General features: G+C 36.4%; 1 protein-coding gene across 1 annotated transcript; it reads right to left on the bottom strand.

Annotated features, from left to right (window-relative positions):
- Positions 1–13,622: 13,622 nt before the first annotated feature.
- Positions 13,623–16,281, bottom strand: LOC147543792 (inositol oxygenase 1-like). The gene is made up of 10 exons (XM_086634662.1): positions 16,019–16,281; positions 15,743–15,851; positions 15,260–15,341; positions 14,976–15,180; positions 14,754–14,866; positions 14,538–14,660; positions 14,329–14,398; positions 14,131–14,209; positions 13,946–14,027; positions 13,623–13,835 (listed from the first exon to the last, which is right to left on the bottom strand). The coding sequence occupies exons 1-10, from the start codon at positions 16,050–16,052 to the stop codon at positions 13,809–13,811; spliced, it is 924 nt and encodes a 307-aa protein (XP_086490788.1). The 5' UTR covers positions 16,053–16,281; the 3' UTR covers positions 13,623–13,808.
- Positions 16,282–23,513: the final 7,232 nt, after the last annotated feature.

Below are 23,513 nucleotides of genomic sequence, written 5' to 3'. Positions count from 1 at the left end.
TAAGCTCTAACTTTAGAGGTCGGCACGAACATCCTAGGCACCTTGAATCCTGCACTAGCCCAAAGACAAGAAAAGAAGTGAATTTGAGTCAGCTGTGGTAAGAACTATGCTTTGGTCTCGAAAATTTTGAGTTGTTGAGAGGCGAATGAAGAAATCAGCTCGACACTTTGAGTCTGACTCTTGCTCGAGGCATGAGGGAAAGATGATCCGAGTCAGCTTCGCAACCTAAGCCTTACTTTGGTCAGAGACACAAAGTATGACATCAGCTAAGGTAAGCTCGGTTCCTCAGGCTCAACTCTTCCTAAAAGAAATAACAATGGCGCGTCGAATGAGCCAAAGATCCGTTTTCCTACACGACCCTTGATGTGTCAGAAGATCTGTCAGTATCAGAAGATACGCACTCAACCAATATTATCCTTGAAGCGACCATACACATGTGGTCATGATCAAAGTCGGTGTCTTACCAACGCATCATCTTGGTCGTGCATCTCCACAACTTTTCAAACGTATATTATCATATCATCGGATCAAAGGTCATCTTCTCCACTCTCACTCATTGAATTATTTCTTTAAACTGCAAAATTACCCTACTGGCTCAAGTTCGAAGTGTTGTCTCCCTTTTTTGCAAGTTCTTCTTCCACCTGAGTTCAACAAGAGCAATAAGAACATTCACAAAAGAGATCGGAAAAACCAATCACAAGGAAGATACTCGGACTACCAGTTTCGACATTATCACTTAGTCTTATAGGAAGGGGAAACACTTCAGCACCCACCTATGCATTCATTAAAACACGAATCCGGTAAATCACTAACTTTGCTTTCAACGAATCAAGTTATGATTCATTAAGTCACCTGCATCCAAATATTACCATGTCTTAACGAAAATCTAGCAACATAGATTGCATGATTAAAAGAGGACAAGAAACATGATGTTAATGCATTAGCATTCATAGTTACATAAACATTTAGAATTGTAAAAAAGTAAATTCATTAGTCATTCTTACTACTTGCTCAAAGTTCGCAGGCTTTCAAATATTCGAAGTACTTGTAGTCGTCAAACTGAAAGGTACAGTCGTAGTATCCTATGAGACAAACACTACACTTGTTTCGACTTCCAGTACCGGTTCTTCAGTCTTCAGGAAATAGACAATTCAACACATATTTCTTTTCTGTCATTTTTTCTTCATTTTATGGTTATTAAAAATTCAAATACTGAGAAACCTTAGAGTAAAATCACGGGACTCTAGGGCTTAAGCTCATCACTATCTGTTCCATCTATAATTCGACCTTTGAACTAAATACTCTCCGTTGGGGGAGAGAGAGGGGGAGAGATAGAGAGACTTTAAAAAATAGGGGGAAAGCTAGTTTGGTTAGTGGGTCGGGGGAGTTTAGGTTTGTTCTTGGAGTTTCATGGTGTTGATGTGGGAAATGTAGGGTTTTGGTGCCACCTAGTGTTATAAGCGTAATCTCAAACGTCTAATACTAGTTTTCAGGATCACATGCAAGAACTAAAGATGAATTAGAATTGGAAAGAAGATTCCCTTAATCGCTTTCCCTCAAACAAAACTCCGATGGCTTTTCCCCGAAGATAAGAGCTTCAATGTGTAGCTCCTCTACTTGAGACACCGAGTAGCTAGGTTGACTTGAACTCCCTTCTTTAATGTCATCTAAGACCTTATTGAAGGTTGAGAAGAAGAACTTCTTTCTTTTTGACTAAATAACTATATTGGAAGATTTTTTCTAAAATCTACTTTCTACTTGATGTTGTAGAGATAGATTTTCTCTTGAGAAATTCCACACCTTTTATATTATCTTATGAATCCTCATATAAAGAATCCTATAGTAGTATCATATTCAAATTAGGATTCAATAAGGATCACAGAAAAGATAAGACTCATAAACCTTTTCTGAGCAGGACTTCCAGATGGGGTTTCCGCCCCCATCTGGGACTCCTTAATGTGGTCGCCCAGGACAACCCCTTTAGTGGTCTGGGCCTGGCCGCCTACTTCATATGGGTGCCCATAAAATGCCCGGTCCATCTCCTTTTTGGTCTGGGCCCCTTTTTCGGGTCTGGTTCTTCCTATCTTTGTCAGGACTCTTTCCAAACCTTTTGGGCTTATCAAACTGGATCTAATCTATCTATTTGCCTAGTTCCCTCTAGTCAATTCTCTCTGATCAAGTCACCATACTTTGGTCTAACCCGTTGTAAGATCCGATATTTTAGTCGTGAATCACCAAAGTGATCCGACGATCGTAGTTGGCTTCTAGCTAAGCATTACGATCCCTAATTCGACCGGACTAGATGATTTTCTGGATAAAGTGATCGTAATTCTATTCGACAAATTGTACGCATTGTCATCTTCGTCGAAGGACACTCCTTCCGAAGGACATCTCCTTCAGACCGAAAGACATATCCTTCAAGAAGGACAATAAACCCTTTAGAGAGAGAGAATGCAGTCAGTGCATAAAACGTACGCATTCCTCCATCAAAAAATGCCTAGAGAGCTAATAAGAGGAGAAAGAGAGAGAAGAGAGGGAGGAGAAGAGAGAGAGCGAGAGGAGGCAAAGAACGAAGATAGAAAAATAATTGTGATGGTAGTCGAAAATGATCGACGGGAGAGAAGAAAGATTCTAAAAAACATTGAAGGTTGCAGACAATGGGCATTTGTCGACGACCATTGTCAGAGTGGATAGAATCAACAAATTGGGTCGAAGACCCAATTTTAAACTTTTTTTTTAGTTAAAAAGACAATTTATATTTTTTTAGTTAAAAAACCGAATTTTATTGTGTTAAACCCAAATATTTTTATTTTGGTTGGTTAACCCCAATATTTTTTGTAAAGGGGTTACTTTGCGTTGCAAAGTTGTTGTAAGGTGTTGCAAGGCGCTCCAAAGCTGTTGTAAAGCGGTTGCAAAGTTGTTGCAAGGCGTTCCAAAGCTGTTGCAAGTCGTTCCAAAGCTATCGCAAGGCGTTGCAAAGTTATCGCAAGGTGCTGCAAATTAAAAAAGTACTAAAGTAGTTGAAGACTAAAAAAATTGACTGATCTTTTTAAACTAAAACCCAAACTTTGTAGGGAGTTGTGGCCAAATTTCGCAGATAAAAAATAGGCATGGAGTTGTAAAGAATAAAAAAGAAAGAAAAAATATTTCACTCAAAATAGTTTCCCTGTAACAATTTGAAAAAAAAATTAGTCAATTAAGGTTGACCAGTTTTTGACAAAATCTTTGCACTCCGAATTTTCCCCCCAAAAGGGTTGGCCTTTTGTAACCCAGAAAATTTTCTTGCTTTCCCACCACGATTTTCTTAATTTAATATGAGATTAAATATATATCACTATCACTCAAAAACATTGTTTTTCCCATTTACATCCACATCTTGAAGCACCTTCTTCAAGTTGTCAATGGTTGATCCTATAAATGTCAGTCAGTTAGTGTTGTAGAAAGTTTTCCATTGCACAAAATTCATGAAAGAAGGCCTACTTCAAAATAACTATGCCAATGATTTACTTTAGTCCAACTAATGAGAAGCTAATGTGGTAGGAAGCGGTACGGGTGAAGAATCCCTAGGTTACAAAAGATTGAATCCTTTTATGTTTTTTGCGCTAACGGATTACAAGACTATCCACCTTAAAAGCATAAAAGAAAGAAGCTCAACTAACCAATAGAAACATCTCAGAACAATCCTCCCTGATTTTTATAAATTAGTTGTTTCTTTTTTATTTTTAGAAAAGGAAGACAATTACAAAGCATCTATAAAATTCTGGTAAGCCGTCCAATCTCTAGTAGTATTACTGCGATGAGCCCATCTTGCGATCTTGTGTGCTTCATAGTTTGCTTCACGGGGAATGTAGGAGTATCGAATGCCTCTGAAATTATGTTATAAACGTCGGATTTGTGCGATGATAGCCATCGATTGCCATAAGGTGATGGAGGTTTTGTCTTGCAGATGATTGATGATATTCTTGCAGTCACTTTCCAGGTGGAGATAATCTATATTTTTTGTTGGCGCCCATCTCAAGCCGAAGAGAATTGCTTTTGCTTCACATTCTTTTGTATGTGTACCTTTTGTTATGGTTGAGCTAGCTGCGACGAAGTCGCCATGAGAATCGTGCACTATCATACCAATCCCTGCAATTTCTTCTACGGAAGTGAAGGAAGCATCAATGTTGATTTTGATATAGGGGTGCGAGGGGGCTATGAAGTTTCTTTCCTTTTGTGTGGTAGTGGGCTGCAGTGTGCTCGAAAGCGAGTTTTATATTTTCTGAATAGTAAGATGAGGAGGTTGAACTGGTGGGCGAAAGCACAAGTCACATCGTGCCTTCCAGATGTGCCACAAAGTGGTTGCCATGACTGAAGCCTGCCTCTGATCCAATTGTAGTCAGGATAGTATCCATTCCTTTACTGTGGTGATGTGGTCAGACCGAACTGCAAAAAAGAACCAGACTAGCTTTGCATACGAGTAGTGAATAAGAGCATGATCCATTGATTCTGGTTGTTTATAGTAAGCACAGTAATAGTTTGGATCAACATATTTTCCTATTTTCATTTTAACCGGTAAATTGTCTATACAACATTTCCATAAGAAGAATTTGACGCGGGGAATAGTTCGAATTTTCCGAATGAAATACCAGTTTATCTCTACAGTGTTAATTTACCATTAACTCTTCAAAGAAACACCAGTTTATCTCCATAAGAAGAGTTTAATTTAAAGAAACAACTAATTGAATTTACCATTAACTCGATTAGTTGTTTCTTTAAATTAAATTCTTTTTAAGAAAAGTGATATCTTATCCATGTCTATTTAAAATTTGGTTTAAGTACACCATTCCAATTTAGCCTAAATTTTGTTATCACCTTTCTTTAAATAGACAATGAAACCACATTTACCAAGTTAAAGAGAGGCGGACCCATGCTAAATTTTGTTATCACCTTGCTTTAAATTCAAATTGGAGTACAAAATTTGACTTAAATACACCATTCCAATTTGAATTTGGTGCACTTGAGCCGAATTTTGCGACTCTACAGAATTTAGGACGCCTCTAACCAAAGACAATGAAACCACATTCACCAAGTTAAAGAGAGTGCGTAACAAGAAGGGCAAGAAGGGGTTTTCAAAGCTTTTCTAAGATCAAACAACAATATACTGATTCAATTTTTTTCCAACATTGTGGTTTTCATTGTACGGTAAATTAAACTTTTGTGTTGGACCAAATTTTTTCCATTGAGGCGATCCAGAAGGTATTCGATACAGTAAATTAAAATATTCTGAATAAGTAGATGTCGTTTTATTTATGTATGCTACACATATTTTTTTTTTATAATGAAAACGTGCCCTCAGAAAAGAATATTTCTGGCGTCGCCACTGGTTATGAGAGAAAAATAGACTACTTGTCAGTAAACCCTGTGTGTCATCTTACCACGTATGTCGTCAGGGAAAAAAAAAGGTTATGACATACCAAATATGTCGCCAGGAGAGAGAAAAGGGTTACTCATGTATATCAGCCGACCCCTTTACGCCATTAGCCGTTAACTAGTTAAGAGGGAGTGTTACTAGTATTGGTACATGGAAGAAAGCGGTCACCTGTAGTTGTGGGAAAATCCGTACAATTAAAGGCATGACAGAACTCTTGGTATAATGGAATGACAATAGTTTGTAGGGTGGAGATGGCAGTCAGGGACAAAACCAGAACTAAAGACCATGGGGTCCAAACTAAAAAAAAAAAAACAGAGAAGTCTTAAAACTAAGTTTACAATTTATGTTGTCTGAAAGGATTGAAGCCAAGTCAGTTAGGTTATAAGCAGACAATCCTACCAAAAAGTCTTCATCACTTTCTTGTTATTGTTCATGTATTCTTTAGAGTTTGGACTATATATTGTAAACCTTAAGAATTATGGTTGTACAGCAAGTCACTCCGGCTAAGTCGAGGGGGGCCATGCCCCCTCGGGCCTAGCTGTAGTTTCGTCCCTGATGGAAGGGTAGAGTGTTAACAGTAAACTTGACACATGGAAAGAAAGAATCAGTAGAAGGATTTCTTCAGTCCACATGAGATGATTCATTCGGTCGTTTGATAATCTTATTTTATAGTATCAGGGAGGCCGATCGCCTCTTAATATCTACCAAAATGTAGGTCAAGACTAAATGAAACTCATCTCTGTAATTATAGGTATCACAAGGTTGTCAATCTCCATCTTGCTAAGAAGACAAAATAAAATAGCTTTTGAACCAAAAAGTTGGTCGGTATGATAACTCTGGATGGAAGCAAAGAAATATAAGATGATACACTTTATGGTTGAACTGTTAAAGCACCACATATAATATGCTTCCACCTTTAGCTTCATTATTTTTTACTTTGAAGTCAATTTATGCAAAAACATGGCATGGAAAGGCATCCCTCATCCTAGATGGGTCTGTAGATGATGACAATACAAATAAACTGATTTCTAAATATTTATTTGTTTCAAAAGAAAACCAAAAGAGAGAAACCAAAGAAGTAAAACAAAGCAATTTAAACACAAAGGGGAAGAAACGTAAACAACTTGTAGTTCATAGGTAATGAAACTATTTTCAAACGGCAAAATGAGGAATCAGTCCGAAAGAGTGGAATTATATCAAGTAAGAAAGTGTGTCCTAAAGTCACGTTGGGAACCCAAAATCAGATTTGGATGTGATAATGTCATTTCGGACGCCACAATGTAAAGTACGTCATGAGACTGATGCGTTAATGTCAAAGACATGTGAATGTATGTCAAATGCATAGTATCAGATGACTCAACATATTTTCAAAGAAACACCAAATAAGTATATTTTGTATCGAGAAATGACGTCATCAATGGTCTGTACATTGAGTTTAGCGCACAAACGTTAGATTTTGATAAGCAAGAAGGAAAAAAACGTCAATCACATTTTCGTTAGTGAACAACTATTGTGAATAGTATAAGGGTTAATTTTGTTTTTGCTCCAAATTTGTGACCAACTCATCTTTTTGGCCTCCATGTGTTCGAGAGGGCCAAATTTTTTCCAGAAGCACCTCGGGGATCAAAATGAAATTATTTCTCAAGAAAAGTTAAAAGCATAAATGCCACATCATCTCTTTCTTTCTCTTCCACTTCAGCCTATCTCTCCTCCATCACATCTCTTCCTCTCCACCTCACCTTTCTTCTCCGGCGAAAGGTTGTCGGTCCGGAATAAAAAAAATTTCTTCCTTTCTCTTTCTTCTTCTTCTATCTTCCCTTTCTCTCTAAAATTAAAAAGTTTCTTCACCCTGTCTTCTAAATTTTATAGTTGTCGGCAGATGGTTGTCGGTCAACCCTTTGTGAGTGGCTTCAACAAAAATAACAACTTTTTTTTATCTCTTCTTTCTCCTTTAGCCACCATGGCCACCACCTCATTCTCTACTTCTCCTGCCTCTTTTTTTTTTACTTTCTTTCACTTTGTACTTCGATCTGGAGACGCTTCATGCGAAAAGTTCCAGATCGTAGATCCTTTGTGAGGGTTTCAGAGTTTCCCATCATTAAGGTTCTCGTTTGCGAAGGAAAACCAATCTAGAAAGACACACGAAAGAGAGAGACCGTGTGTGAGTGAGAAATAAAATTATTTTTGTGAAAATTGATATTTGGGAAAGTGGTCGACAAAGCGTTGGACCTTCTACTAGTGGCGGTACATACTAGTTACCGTAAACTAGAGGACCAAATAAGAATTATCCAAAAAGAATTCCACCATCGCCCACCACTAGAAAAAGCAAAAAAGAAACCGTACCCACCACTCATCATAGTCCTCAGTCAATTAGTCAATTGTTACTGATTTGTGTAAATTGTGTCATTTTACTTCATTGGCAATAACTAAACTTTATATAACCTTTAACAAAAAAAAAAAAAAAAAACTAAACTTTATATAAATCAACAAGAAACTGTATGTAGTTCAACAAAAAAAAAAAAACAAGAAACTGTATGTGATTCTCTTTATTATTATTAAATTATTAATACCCCTTTTTAAAATAAATACTAATATAACTAAGCTTATAATTAATAAAAGAGTTCATTCCTATAAAGAGTTCATTTGAACTTTACGAAAAAAAAGGAGGTCATAAAGGAAGCTGGTCACAAAGTAGGGGGCCATATAGGAATTAACTCTTAATAAAAATAAGAGTTATTTCCTGTTTGAACCCCTACTTTGTGACCAGCTTCTTTTTTGGCCCCTATTTTTCGTAAATTCAAATGTGACCCCCTTTTGTCAACACCGTTAGTTAAGTTTTATGGTTGATTTTTTTGTTTCCATATTCACCCTTCTTATAAAAATGATCTTGTAAATTCAAAATTAACCCCCTTTTAATTTTGGGTTTATTCCTAAAAAAATTATAACTATTTAAGAACAAACCTCCAGGGGGCCAACACCCCATCTGTCCCTCTCTCTCCTCCATCTCATCGCCTCTCTCCTCCACGTCATCTCTCGCCACCGCACCGTCTTCTCCGGCCAAGGTCGTCGGTCGGTCAAATTTTTCGGCGACCTTCAAACTTAATTTTTTTTCAAATCTCTTCCTCTTCTCCCTCTTCTTTTTGTTTCATCTCTAATCTCTCTCTCTCTATCTCCAGTATCCATATCATCATCTATACCTTCCTAAACTTTCAAAGCCCTAACTCACCGTCTTCTACCAATCAATTCTTTTTGTTATACATAAATGACCAAACAGAAATAAACAATTAAACTTATCGTGATAATTATGAATCTGATAAGTATGATCTACAACCAGGTGATGCTAGCATATTGACTTGTCCACGGTGAGAAATCTCGACTAAGAGCATCTCCAATGCAAGACTCAATCTTAAAATCTTAAGTGCCACCTAGGACTTTAGAGTTTTTTTTGAGAAAAAACCTCTCCAATGCAAAACTCAATTGAGATCTTAATTTGATGTGGAAGCATTAAGAGCATCTCCAATGGGACACTCAATCTCTAACACTTAGAGTGCCACATATGACTTTTTGGAGTTTTTGTTAAAAAATCATCTCCAATGGAACACTTTGTTACACACTCTATTATGAGTTGGACATATTTATTATAGAGTGTCTAGAGAGAGAATCTCTAAAATGAGAGTGTCTACTTGAGACTCTCTAAGTGTTACTTTATTATTTCAACCAATAGAAAACTTTGTTTTTCAACTACTTTTTATCTATTGAATTGAAGAGGGACATGTGTATTAAGTAAGAGATTTTAGAGATCTCCATTGGAGACCAAACAAATGTAGAGTGTCTCTATATTGACACTAGGAAAGAGAATCTTTATTTGACACTTGACAACTAGATTTTTAGAGTGTTTATTAGAGTGTCCCATTGGAGATGCTCAGTTTTAAGATGTCTCAACTAGAAACTCTATTTTTGAGATCTCTTTTGAGAGTCTTAAGTGTCCTAGTCATCAAATTTAATTTTTGAACCAATAGAAAGCTTTTCTTTCTCAACCACTTTTTCCTATTAAATGTATGTATGACATGTGTATCTATTAGAGTTTTTTAGAGTGTTGCATTGGAGAAGGACTTGAATTAGAGACACTCAAGTTAGTCACATAGGAAAGAGAATATCAATTGAGACTCAACACATAAGCCAACTAGAGTTTTTTTTAAGTTTTGCATTGGAGATGCTCTAAGCTACTGGAATTTGTCACAAGAAATTCCATTACCAGTTTTAACATCACAATAAAGAATCCAATTTCTCTCTCTCCCTTTCTCTACTTTCTCACACTAAGCTACTGGAATTTGTCACAAGAAATTCCAGGTCTGAATTCCATTACCCATCTTAATGGGTTTGCTCTTGAAGACTTTGGCACTACAATTCCCAAACATTAGACTTTTATGGAATCCTTATCCATTTTAATATTTCAAGGAATAACTTCCATGGTTCTACAATGGACATCTTTAAGGATCATTTGAGGTTATTGATCACAATTTTTTGTGGGTCACCACCAACCAAAGCATCAAATCACCCAATTTGGGGATGAGAGATTCGGAGTGTTGCTTAAAATCAAATCAAATCCATAAATCAAAATTAGGTCAACTGTCAAAAAGGTGTTGCGTAAAATCAGATCTGGGGTGTCTCCAGCTCTGTTTTCTTCATCAAGGTATGTTTCATCTTTGACTCCTTCCATTTTTCCAAGATCTGGGGTGTCTCCAATGATGCTATAATCAGAAATTTTTTGATGGGTAGTGTTGCTGGTATTCAGAATAGATCGATTTCTATTGAATCTTTAAAAAACCCAGTGATACATTTGCTCGTGGACATAATTATGCTACCAAAGAAGAACAAATTAGAGAGAGAGATGAAATATAGAGGGTAAAGAGAGAGAGAGAGATAAATTAGAGAAGAAGAAGAGATTTGAAAAAAAAATAAGTTTGAAGGTCGCCGGCAAATTGGCCGACCGGCGACCTTCGCCGAAGAAGACGATGAGGTGGCGAAAGATTATGTGGAGGAGAGAGGCGATGAGATGGAGGAGAGAGAGGGAGAAATGAGGTGTTGTTAATTTTTTTAAATTATTTCCATTTTGGCCCCCTGATTTGTTCTTAAATAGTTATTATTTTTTAGGAGCTAACCCAAATTTAAAAGAAGGTCAATTTTGAATTTACAAAATCATTTTTATAAGAATGGCAAATTAGAAAACAAAAAAATTAACCATAAAATTTAACTAACGGTGTTAATAAAAAGGGGTCAAATTTGAATTTACAAGAAACAGGGGGCCAAAAAGGATCCTGATCACAAAGTAGGGGGCCAAAAAGAAAATAACTCTAAAAATAAAGGGGCATATTTGTTTAGAAAAGAATAGCAACATTACGAGGAATCATTTTGTTTGGTTTCTGAGACAGGGGCTTGTCTCTAGTGCATTAGGACTCCGATAAAACAGAAGCCACGACTTTTGGCTTTTTTTAAAAAATCTAGTTACCAAAAGAAAATAAAATATTTTTTCGTCATTATCAATAAACTTCCACCATTGCCACAACCACTTCGCCACCTCTATCAAAATCACTCCACCACCTCCGTCACCATAATCACTCCACCACCTCTAGCCATCACCCCACCAACCACCATTCCAACACCATCACCATCACCATCACTTCACCACCTCCGACGCAACTCCATCATCACCCCTCCACCACTTTCGCCACAACTCCAACACCACTACAACTATTTTACAACCATCAAAAATATTTACAGCCACTCCACCACCTTTGCCGCCACTCTACCACCATCATCGACACTTCACCACCTCTCCCGCAACTCCACAACCTTCGACGCAAATTCGTGCAGCTCCATCACCGCCACTCCAGTTTCGCCTCAACTCCACCACCACCACAACCATTCCACAACCACTTCACCACCATCGCCACAAATCGACTACTCCACCATCACACTATACCACCTCCTCCAATGCCATTTCACCACCAATACTATTTCGCCACCGTTGTTGCAACTTTACCCGTCTAAACACCAATGCCCCCTCCATTCTATCACCACCATAACTACCACAACTTTGCCACCATTAAGCACAACCACAACCGCCACAACACCTCCACCACCATCAAGCACCACCACCACCTCCTCATTACCAACACAACATAATTCTTAGTATATTTATGTCACCATCAATACTAAAACCTGAACCACCATCACCATTACAAAAGGTTCAGGTTTCTCAAATTTTGACCTGAATGAGTTTATGAAAAATTGATAATTTTATATTGTTTTATTTTAGTTTTTAATTTTATATATTTTTTTGTTAATTCAATGATATAGATATGTTATTTTAGTAATTACAATATAAAAGATTACATTCTTTTACAATATGTCACATTAGCTTTTTAAGATATAAAAGCACTTTTTTATATAGCGTACCAAACGATTCAAATAGATTTTTAAAAAGCGCTTTTATTTATGGGCTAATAGAAAGACTCATAATATAAGCTATATGTGTACCCAAACGAGGCCATAGTCTTTTTAGTAAGTAGATATTCTATCCGAGAATGATTAAATCGTCATATATTCACTTTAAATACTATTATGTAAATACTTTAATACATGGAATTAATCCATTAAAAGATAAAAAAATTGAAATAGTTTAAGATGTCTTTCTCCATCTACAAAATTGAAACAAATTAAAAGATGAAATAAAATTCTAAAGAACAATTTTGAACAGAGTAGTAGAAATATGTCTAAAATTTCGACCACTACAATCGAAATAAGTCAAATATTTCGACCACAATATCCAAAATATTTCATCTTCACCAATAAAAAGTGACCCAACTTCTAGCAACAAAGAAAAAAGAAAGTAACCATGGTAGCAGTTCAACGAAAAAAAAAAAAAGTAACCATGGTAGCCAAAATTTTATGGTTTTTTATGCAAATCTTCTATTGGCGAAGCATCATCTTCCATTGAAGCATTATTTATGTATTGAGAAATAATAAATGCATTACATATATAGGAAAGAGATGAGAAAAACTTAAGAGTACATTAGAATATATAGTCTTTATCGCAACCTTCAGATTTGAAAATCGTCTTCTCTACTGAATTTGATGATTCCGTGGGATAATTCATGAGCATTATTGTAACTGACAATGTAAAAAATGAATTATTATGATAACAGAAAGCATTATGGTGAATACAAAATGAAATATGTATAATACATTATGGGAAACGTTGAATGCATTGTCCAATGTTGATGGTACATAAATTATTTTATGTTAAACAAAATGAATTGTGTTAATTGCCTGTATCATAATGTTTATGAATACGAAAGATATAACATTGTTAATACAAAATGTGTTGTATATCAAACATACATTAAAATGTTAGTCGGAAATGATTGAGAATAAACAAGTGGTTTTTTATGAAACAAAATGCGTTGTGTATCATACATTTGTTAAGACGGAAAACGACGATCGAAACAAAATGCGTTTGGTTATATACAAAATGTGTTTTCTTCCATAAAAAATATGTTGTGTATCATAAATATGTTACGCTTCAAAATCTGTTAGTATCTCTGACAACAAAAAAATATCTTAACAGAGTTGGAAAGAAGGAATAAGATGATGGAGAGATTGAGAAAAAGAACTGGACATGAAGATGATTATGAACTTGAAGATTAATGAGAAATTTTAATGAAAAACGTTATGCTTTAAGTGAGAAATAAGCAAAACTCCTATACGATAATGAATTTTGGATTTAAACGATGATGAATAAGAGGGAAAAAAACACAACAAGATTCTTTAAAATTACCTGAAAACTGAAGAAGAAGATGAAAACCGTGATGGTATAACCTTGAAAATTATAGAGAGAGAAAGTAGGGAGCTCGGGTAAAGATCTTTTGATGAAAATCGTGATGATGCGAAGAAGATGAAGATGATGAATGAAGAAGATGAAGACGTTGAACGAGATTTTTTTTCCTTTTAGTTTAGGGTGTCAATTTTGAGAAAAAAAAGTCTTGTAGAGAGAACATGGACTAATTTATAAAGGGTATTAGGAAAAAATATATATTATACGGATTTGTGTTTTGTATGGAGATGGGACCATTTGGACTAATCTCCATTATAATTATTATTTTCGTTCAACAACCTATATAAATATTATGGTGGACTAAATGTGGGTAGTACAATAATTTATTCTTTTGATTAACATCTCTTACATATTTTTGCTATTAAATCATGAAATTCATTTTTAATCTAGAGATTTCGTTAAACAGAATAACTCTTCAGTCAACAGAATAATCTTCATTTATAAGGGCATCTTCTATATTGGACTTCTTCAATAGATTCCATCTTAATCAAATTCCGATTACCATCTCAGCTTTGCAGGAAAATACTGTAACAAAAAGATTAATCTTATAAGTCAAAACGACGATAATAAAATGCAATTAGAAATAAAAACTAAGACATAATTTTGTAAAATATATTGATGAAACCGATTTTCACCTTCTCAATGAGTGATAGATAATATGGCTTCACTTTTTCGACGTCAATACGAACTTTGCTCTTGCTGTAAAGATCATACTTACTGCATGTTTTTTTAAACCAAAGGAATAAGCACGACGAAGAAAATTACACATGTGAAATTACAGATTGAATTAAGTGGAAATAAATTAAGAATTGCTAATTACTTGAATACATGAAGCCACTTTAGATTTTCAAAGTCTTCCTTATTCATCAAGTGTTTATATGCTCCACATTTATGTAAAGCTGCATTATATATTATGATAAATATATTTAGAAATGATTAAACATTCGAAAGAATCATTCTTACATGCAGTATTTGTGCACTTAAATTGAATAAATTACCATTTAACATCAATACTTACGATAGAAAGAATGATATCGAATAATAAACAATCCTGCTGATGGTAATGTAGTCTTGTTCTCCTTGGCTACCTATAAACAACCAAACATAAAACCCTTAGAATCAACTACTAAAACAATAAACTCGAAAAACTTCAAAATAATTTATTTGAAACCCCGGACTTCAAGATTTATTAATGGATATAGAACGATTAAAACACAAAACACATACCAAGTACATATAATCGTCGTGTCCCCATGACATCATTACGTTATTGAGACCGCACCCTTCGGTATAAATACCATTTTTTGTGTTGTAAGCGGGGTTGTTGTAGTCTGGATTTTCCTTGAAATACTATTCAAAATAAATTTGAACATGTTATAAAACCCCAAGCCATATTCAGCCATTTAAGTACTCATAGATCAACTCTAAAGCGAAAAAAAATACCTTATGGTGAACGTTTGATTCGTTGAAAGCACATCCGACAGGGAAAGTATCACCGACAACAGCCCATTGAGGAAGCTCACCAAATTTTTTATGAAGAAGAACCTTACCCAAGTCTGAAAATTTAAAAAATATCGGTCGAATGAATGAATATGTAGTGAGTGTTTGGAAACAATGTTAGTTTTAATCTTGTTTGTGTTAACTAAGGATGAGATTGCTACTTACCATGAATAAGGCCAGTCAAATGAAGCCAATCTTCATTAGGATAATCTTTTCTAATGGCTTCAGCTGTTTGTAGCAAATGCTCAATTTGAGGTTCATCTAGATCAGGATCACTTTCATCCACAAATTCATTGAGAAGTTCACAGCATTCCCATATACTCATTTCTTCTCTATCTAGTTTCCTATATTTTTCTCTCATACTTTTCACCTGTTTGTTTTACACCCAAGGAAAATAAGCCTATGACCAGTTAACTTGGATAAATTCATAGAAGAATGTTTACACTTACAAATTCATAAGACTGATTTATGTGTTGCTGTCGATAGAATTCTTCGACATTCTCTCTTCTCTCGCTTTCGGCATTGTAATCCCTTCCATATATTTGTGAATTTTATTAGTACCCCAAAGAAAAAAGACCACCAATGAAAAAGATAAGAAAAATAGAAAATTCATGAAATATATAAGCACCTCCAGAGTTACAAATAACAATATGGCTGCCTCTAAAGGCGCCACATTCTTTTTCCCTTAGCCTAACCCTCTGTTAGGAGTCCCCCTGGGCCACAGAATGAGCAATCCGAGCGCTCGGACGGACATAATCCTTGTTGCTTAAGTCTAACACGAATTAGGTCCAGTACGGGTGCCCTCAAACTGCCCCAATCCGTGGGGCCGAAGAGAGTGAAGCCCAAGAGTACAAAGGAGGGCGACTATAGACGCAAAATAACCATTATGCTTATTCAAGTTTTGTCAAAAGAAAACTGTTCTAAGAAGTTACCTAAAAGTTTGACCAAAAGCATTGGTTTCAGGCATGAGAAATCCACTATCCAACACCAACTCATTACTATCAGCACCACCAGTTTTTTTCACATCAAATTCATCACTTCCTATTTCATATAAAAAAGAGCCATAACAAAAATTACTATTTTTTTTTTATGAGATACAAAAATTACTATTTGGTTAATTAAGTAAACTTATACAATCTTTCACCCAAAAGAAAAAAAGTAAACTTATATAATGTGTGTATATATGTGTATAGAGAGAAAGAAATTACCAGTGAATTGAGACTGCTCAAGAGTAATTGTCATCTTTCTCTCTTTAGAATTTTAGTACGAAACCTCAATAAAAACCCCTCTCAATACAATGAACAGAATGATGAATGAGATGAGTGGGTAATGAAAATGGTTTAGGGTATTTATAGGAAAGAATTTCATGTGGGAAATTCCTAAAAACATGGGAGCAAACGGATTAGAGGGTTTATCGATTATAGTTGTGACTTGTGAGAAAGAAATAGAAAGAGATAGAAACAAATAGAGTAATTAGAAACAGGATTATGGAAATCTTTATCCAATCCCATTTTTATCTCTTTTAACTAACGTGGGTGAAATTACTGACAATTCTTGTTAGCTTATTTTAAGGATTAAATAAGTGAGGGTGCTTCTAAAGGCACCGGGTCAAAAGGCTGTTAGCATCCATCTCTGTTAGCACCAGACCCAACCGCTCATTTCTCTATTAGCACCAACCAACTATGTAGGCACCGGTCCCTTCTCAGTTAACCCTAACCCCTCCATCCATCTCTCACAAAACCAACCAGAAATCCCAAAACGGTTGAAGAAGAAGTTGTTGATGATTGTTTTCTATTCGAACGCGATAAGCCTGGAATTGATTTCTTAGCATAAGAAATTATAGCTCTTTCAATGATTTTAGCATAAGAAATCCCCTCCATGCATCTATCAATAATCTGAATTTTTTCTCACAAGATTTTAGCATAAGAAATCCCCTCCATAATAAATTCAGGAATATATAAAGAATGTTCAAGTTTAAGTATGCATTTAAATAATAATATGTTTCAAGTCAAATGGCAGGAAGAAGCTTCTCTTTTTTTCTACAGTTTTTCTATTTACATTATAAAATTTGTTCCTGGCCACAATTATCCCCTTCTTCTCTGTGAGCATCTCTGACTTGGTTTTAGAAGGAAGAAAGAAAAGATAAATAAATAGCAACAGTTGATACTTCAGTACACACACCTAACCTGCAAACCAAAATATATGATTCTTAGCCCACAGTTCATGAATCACAAAAACTTCTTCCTCCTCTTTTTATTTATCTTCTTCTTGGAGTTCATCAGATTGAGAGTCAGGAGAATTTGTTGTTGTTAGTCTTGTAGTGGTAAGATAGTTTGTTTCTAGTTCAGTTATAAGAAGGTGAAGTTTTCTACTTTTTGACATGAGAGGAAACTGAAACAAACTAAAAACAGTACAAATTGAATGTAATGAGTTTGATGATCATGGATGGTGATAGAGAGAAACCTTTTGAAAAATTAATTGGGATTCCTTTTGTTTTGGAAGAAGAAGATAGAAGAAGCAAACGAAGGTGAACGTCACCAACATTAAAAACTGGTGCTTATAGAGAACTGCGGGTCAATGGCCATTGACCCGAGTCAATAAAATTTCCGGATGCTAACAGCCTTTTGGCCCGGTGCCTTTAGAAGCACCCAATAAGTGAATTTGCCATAAAAAATAAGCCCAACCCAATTGGATCAAATTAGATTATTAAGTCGATGCGAGGACACTTAGTTTTGTATGGATTGGTATGAGTTGGATCACTACAGGACACAACAAATTCGACAGATTAACAGATTAGTTTGTCATGAACCTCGATTATGACATATTCAAGACCCATGAGATATGTTATTTAGATTATTATCAGAGGAAAAGCTACATAAATACAATTTAATCATATTCTTATTCACCAAGTTGATCTTCGACCGACCAACTCATTTTTAGAGTGGATATGGACTAGATTGGGTTTGTTTGGTTCAACTAAGTTGAGCTATAAAAGGCAGCAAACAAAGAAATGATCAACCAAAAGGATAGGAGTGAAGTGTGTATTGTTCACCTACTATTTTTTAGGTTATATTGTAAGGACTTGGAGTCGTTAAACCTGACTCAGCTTTACGTGTAGATAACATCAGCTTCAATAAGATTTTGATAGTGCATTAAAACTCCAGGAAATTGGGCCGAAATGTTTTTTTTGTTACAGCGACAACTTGTCGTTTTAACTTTCTAGTCCCAAATAAATTTTCAAAATATTCTCGAGGAACAATTTTAAGTGGATTAGGGATGTATTAATCCTTCAACTCTGACTGGGTTGCTGCAAACCTGAACATAGGTGCGGTGAATAGTTTTCAGAATTTGATGTCGATTTAAAGTTTACACAACACTCCTTCGTCATGATTTTGGCAAAGCTGACACAGTGCCCTCATATTGTTTGGATTGTCCAATTTGCCACAAATGCGCATATCACTATTGGATTGTTATGAGGGAGAAGTAAGCCAAACAAGTCATCATTAATAAAAATGATGGGGGGGACTTTCGACCTTAGTTTTCTTCATTGGTGGGAGGGTGATGTTAAAAAAGGAGTCATCCGTTGTCTGAGGTCAATGAGCCTAGAAAAGACCAAAAGTCTGTGGATTAACCCGCGTCGAGTCAATAGGGAGGTTGAATATGAAGGAGGTATGCCACTCAAGCCCGGAACTAAGGGGTCGACATGATTGTCCTAGGCACCTTAATCCCTGCTTTGGCTCAAATGCAACCAGGTCTGCCTAGAGATTCGCGAGAAGGCTAGGGGATCAAATCACCTCGAAGAAGGTACGAACACCAAGGTTCACTTAACATCCAACCTTCTATCTTCAAGGGCAATCTGACTGCCTTGGATGTCAGAGAGGTTTCCAAGTTCCTTGCAAGTTTTCCCCTCAAGTTTCCAGGAGCAGGAACGGGGGCATGATTGATTGTGGAAGGAATTAACAGAGCAGAATTATCCACCCATATGTGATCCGGCATCAAGTCTCTTCATTCTGATTGATAATCAGATTGACAAATTTTGACATCAACAGAGGGAAGCCTCCAACTTCCTGTGCATGTTTCTTTCTGGCATGGTTGGTGACTCCCTTAGTCGTGGGTCCTCCCATTATGGTGAGAATTATTCTTACATTACTCGATAATTTGTTGTCAGTGTTATTTTTATTTGAACCTTGGTTGTGGTTTTCAAACACGCGTTAAGTGCGAGCTGAAATTCGACGGGTTAGTCTCCATATCAATGCCAAACTTGACTCTTCCTGATACCTATATGGACCCGATTGAAGTTCTCATTAGGTTTCGGTGTGGCTCCTTTTCTTATAAACTTGTCAAGATTCCATCTAGAACCAATGTTTTAGTCACATTATTCAAATGTCTATCGTCTTCAATTTTCTTACCTATTTCTTTGTGGTAGGCACACCAAGTTGAGGTGTCCTTCGTTCCTTTATCAACTCTGGTGGGATTCAGTCGGGGGAGTTGTATTGCATTTGTCTTTATCAATATCTCCAGAATTTCTTCCCTTTTCGTGTTCACGGGCATGTACTTTTTGTACTCAGGTCTTGATTTTTTGAACTTATCTTTGTCATTTGTCACCGCATGTTTGTCTTCTTCCCTCCTCTTCTTCGAGACTGATCTACCAGGGGTCCATGCTCTTTGTTGATCTTGCAAAGTCTTTCGTCGACTATTATCACAGTTTGTACCTTGGTAATCAGCTTTGCCAAGGTATAAGGTTTCTTCTTTGCTAACGCTACTATGAGTTGTGTGTTCCTAACTCTTTTTCCATAACAACTATGGTCATTATTGATGTGGGTATTTGCACAATCCCATTAGGGAAATCTCTGCCACTAGCCTTTGAATATCTTGCTTCTGCACTAAACCAAGCTTAACAGGTCTTTCAGTTTCTTATCTATCATTTTACTTTTATAAAACCTCGTAACGAAAGTTGTGGACCATTTGGCAAATAAAGATTCGATGGATTCGGGCTTTAAAATAAGATAGAAGAACCTTGCTACCCTTTTAGAATCGTAGAGAATACTCCATACATGGTTAGCTGGTGCATGGTTGTCAAACTCATGACAGTCACCTAATCATGAATGAACGCCTCTAGGTCGGCATACCCATCATAAGTCTTCGGGACAGGGTATTTGAACTCCTTTAGCCTTTCGTCATTCAAGATTTCTAAGCTGAAATGAGGTGGAGTTAACATATCCACTCTCACAGTATCATTTCCTTCTATCTTTCGTTTCATCTCCTCGAGTTACTGCGTAATTAGCGATCTGATGTTGCGTGAAAATGCCACATATTGATCACTTAACTTCGATTAGTTAGTTAATTTCAGATTTTATCTCTAATAATTTATGTTTTTTCTTGTTAGGGAGCTTATTTGGAGTTTGACGTTAGATTCGAAATAAGACGAAGCATTTATCACATTTTCATCTCATGTGGAAGAGACCGGAAGGAAAGAGAACCAGGGATATTTTGGTCATTTTAATAAAAATCAGAGGTCAAATGATAAGTGGAGTCAATGATGAATTCGGCGGCAAAAACAGAAGTCGAATCGGAGTTCGGACGAAAAAGTTATGAAAGAAACAAGCCGAGGGGCATTTCAGTCTTTTCTGGAAATTAGAGGGTGTAGAGAAAATGATGAAGATATCCCCTTAGTTTTTAATAAGAAGAAAGCCCCGAAATCCCAAAAACCAAGAGTTCAAAGAAGAATAACAAAGAACAGTAACAAAGAAGAGTTTTATGGGCACCCCCTTAAATTAGTCAAGATGGTCTTAATGGTTTTTGGGGCGCGACCATTAAACAAAAAGAAGTCTGATTTGAAAAGGATCATCTTCTCCATTATTGATTGAACAAGAGGGTTTGGTTCTTGAGCTAGGGTTTGGAGTTTGAAGCAAGAGAGATAAAGGAAGAGAGGTTGTCGGCCAAAGCTTGGCCGACTAACAGTCAAGGCCAGCCAAGTCTAGGCCGACACATCTAGGGCACGAGATAGGACGGAGTCGGCAATAGCTTACAACAGTAGCAGCTCAGGTTTAGGATCCAAAGCAAAATAATGCAGTAGCATGAAGGTCGGTTTCTAGGTTGGCTGAAGAAGTAGAAGGTGTAGTGAACAAATTTTTCACAAGAGATTCAAGAAATTCCCTTCTTGCGTCTTTATCTCAGAGTTCAAGTCCGAGACGCCTTGGAACATCCCAGACGCATCTGGTCTCTGGCCGGGCCTAGGCCATCCTGGACTTCAAGTCCAAGATGCCTCAAATCGTTCTAGACGCATCCTAGACGCGTCTAGAACAGAAGCGCGTCTTGGATTCCTAGTCCAAGATACGCTCGGCATACCCAGTCGCGTCCTAGGATGCGAGTGGAAGTCCGAGATGCACAAGTCTCAGACTCCCAGTCCGAGAAGGTCTTGGATTGGCTTCGGGACGCATTCGTCTGGCCCAGACGCATTTTGGCCAGACAAGAAGCTTCTTCCACCAGATTTTTTTCCTTTCTCCCACTTACTGGAATTTGATGATTCATAATCAAAATCATATTTGAAAACTTTTTCCAAAATTTGTCAAAACTTTAACCTTTTTTTTTCGAAAACTATTTTCAAGAAATTGATATTTTAAACCTTTAATGTATTGAAACTCTTTCAAAATCTATTTGATTAAGCGTAAATCTTATTCAAACTAATTAAATTGATGTCCGATAATCTATTCGAACTTATCTATATAACTAAACAAGTCCGAATCTAATTCGTCTAGCCAAAGTTCGCTTGTGTAAGAGGCTCTGACACCACTGTTGGGTTATGACGTCACCTAGTGTTCTAAGCAGAATCTCAGACGTCTAGTACGTCTAACACTAGTTTTCAGGATCACATGCAAGAACTAAATATGAACTAGAAACGAAAGAAGATTACCTTAATCGCTTTCCCACGAACTAGATTCAAATGCCTTTTCCGAAGATAAAGAGCTCCAAATTGTAGATTCTCTACTTGAGACACCGAGTAAGTTGACTTGAACTCCCTTCTTTAATGTCAGCTAGGACCTTATTGAAGGTCGAGAAGAAAATTTTCTTTTTTTTTTACTAGATAGATAGAATGGCATTTTTTTCTCTAAAATCTCTTTCTACTTGATGTTGTGGAGATTGATTTTCTCTTGAGAAAATTCCACACCTTCTCTGTTTTATAATTAGTCCTTACATAGAAAACCCTAGAGTTAGAATCATATTCTAATTAGGATTCAATAAGGACCAAAGAAAAGATAAAGCCATAAACCCTTTCTGAACATGACTCCAGATAAGAGTTTTGTCCTATCTGGACTCATTTAATGTGGTTGGCCAGGGCAGTCCCTTAAGTGGGATGGGTCTGCCGCCCACTTCATATGGTCGTTCATAACATGGCCGACCCATTCCCTTTTGGTTCGGGCCCGATTTTTTCTATCTTTGTCCGGACTCTTTCCGAACCTTTTGGGCTTATCATCCATCTTTTGCCTAGTCCGCTCTAGTCAATAATCTCCGATCAAGTCACCACTCTTTGGTGTAACCCGTTACGGGATCCAGTCGATTTTAGCCGCGAATCCCCGAAGTGATCCGACGATTGTAGTTGACTTCTAGCTAAGCATTACGATCCCTAATTCAACCGGACTACATGATCTTCCGGATAAATTCATTGTAATCCTATTTGAGAAACTGAACACATTTTCATCCTGGTCGAAGGACACTCCTTCAGCAAGACATCTCCTTCAGACCGAAATGACATATCCTCCAGTCTCCCGCTTGTACTTAGAACAAAAGCAATGTTCGACTCCCATACCACTTCACATCTCATCTGATACGTCATACCTTTCAGACTTGATCTTGATCTAGAGAACAAAATGTTGAAAAGAAATGATTAACTTTTAATCCATTTGAGCACGACCATGCATTTTTAATTGTCGTTCTTCAAGTGGCGTTGAGATACTAATCCTAATTTAGTTAAGAAGAGATATTCCATTCTTGTACTCCCACTTAGCTTCATGTCTATCATGCCTCACCCAGCTTCCGCTTTTATAATCTCTTTTTACGGTGTGGCGTTTAACGGAACCAGAGTTTGATATTCCTTACATAAGATGAGAGGAACACTTATATTTTGAGGAATCTCTCCAATTTGCTAATGAAAAGTCCGGCGTTCAACTTTTGGAAGGACTCTCATTTGTGGGTTTCCAATGTACTATACACCCATGCAGTTGACTGAATACTCATTATTCCTATAGCCCAAGAAATAACGCTATCAGTCAATCTCTCATGCTAGTCTTTTTTAGTTATTATTGTCCATTTTAATGACCTAGAATAGGGAGGGCATAATGAAGTAATTCCATGGTCACTTAGTAGGGTTTCATTTATTATAACACGTATGTATCTATCCTACTTGAAATACTCCATTATTTTGGACCCTCGTTTAAACACTAAACCGCGATTTAGACGACGAAACAAACTATTTTATTTTCAATAACAAGAGTTTGTAAAAAGTGAGTTCCCTCGTAAACTCTTTCACGCACTCAATTTTACAAGTCTAGATCATTCTTGTGTGTTCCTAATATCTCAGATTTCACATATCTTTACATATTTGTTCTGAGGTGACAGTTTAGTTATGGATCTACTCCATATAATGCTTCGCTTATTATCATTTAAGTGAAGAACTCTTCCATCAGTTTATATGACAATATCAGT

This window comes from Eschscholzia californica, unplaced genomic scaffold (assembly GCF_041429995.1).
Source record: "Eschscholzia californica isolate CP2 unplaced genomic scaffold, dmEscCali1.0.p SCAF_4, whole genome shotgun sequence".
NCBI classification, from domain to species: Eukaryota; Viridiplantae; Streptophyta; class Magnoliopsida; order Ranunculales; family Papaveraceae; genus Eschscholzia; species Eschscholzia californica.
The sequence above is the reverse complement of the archived record's forward strand: the minus strand, read 5'-3'. Positions and strand labels throughout refer to the sequence as shown.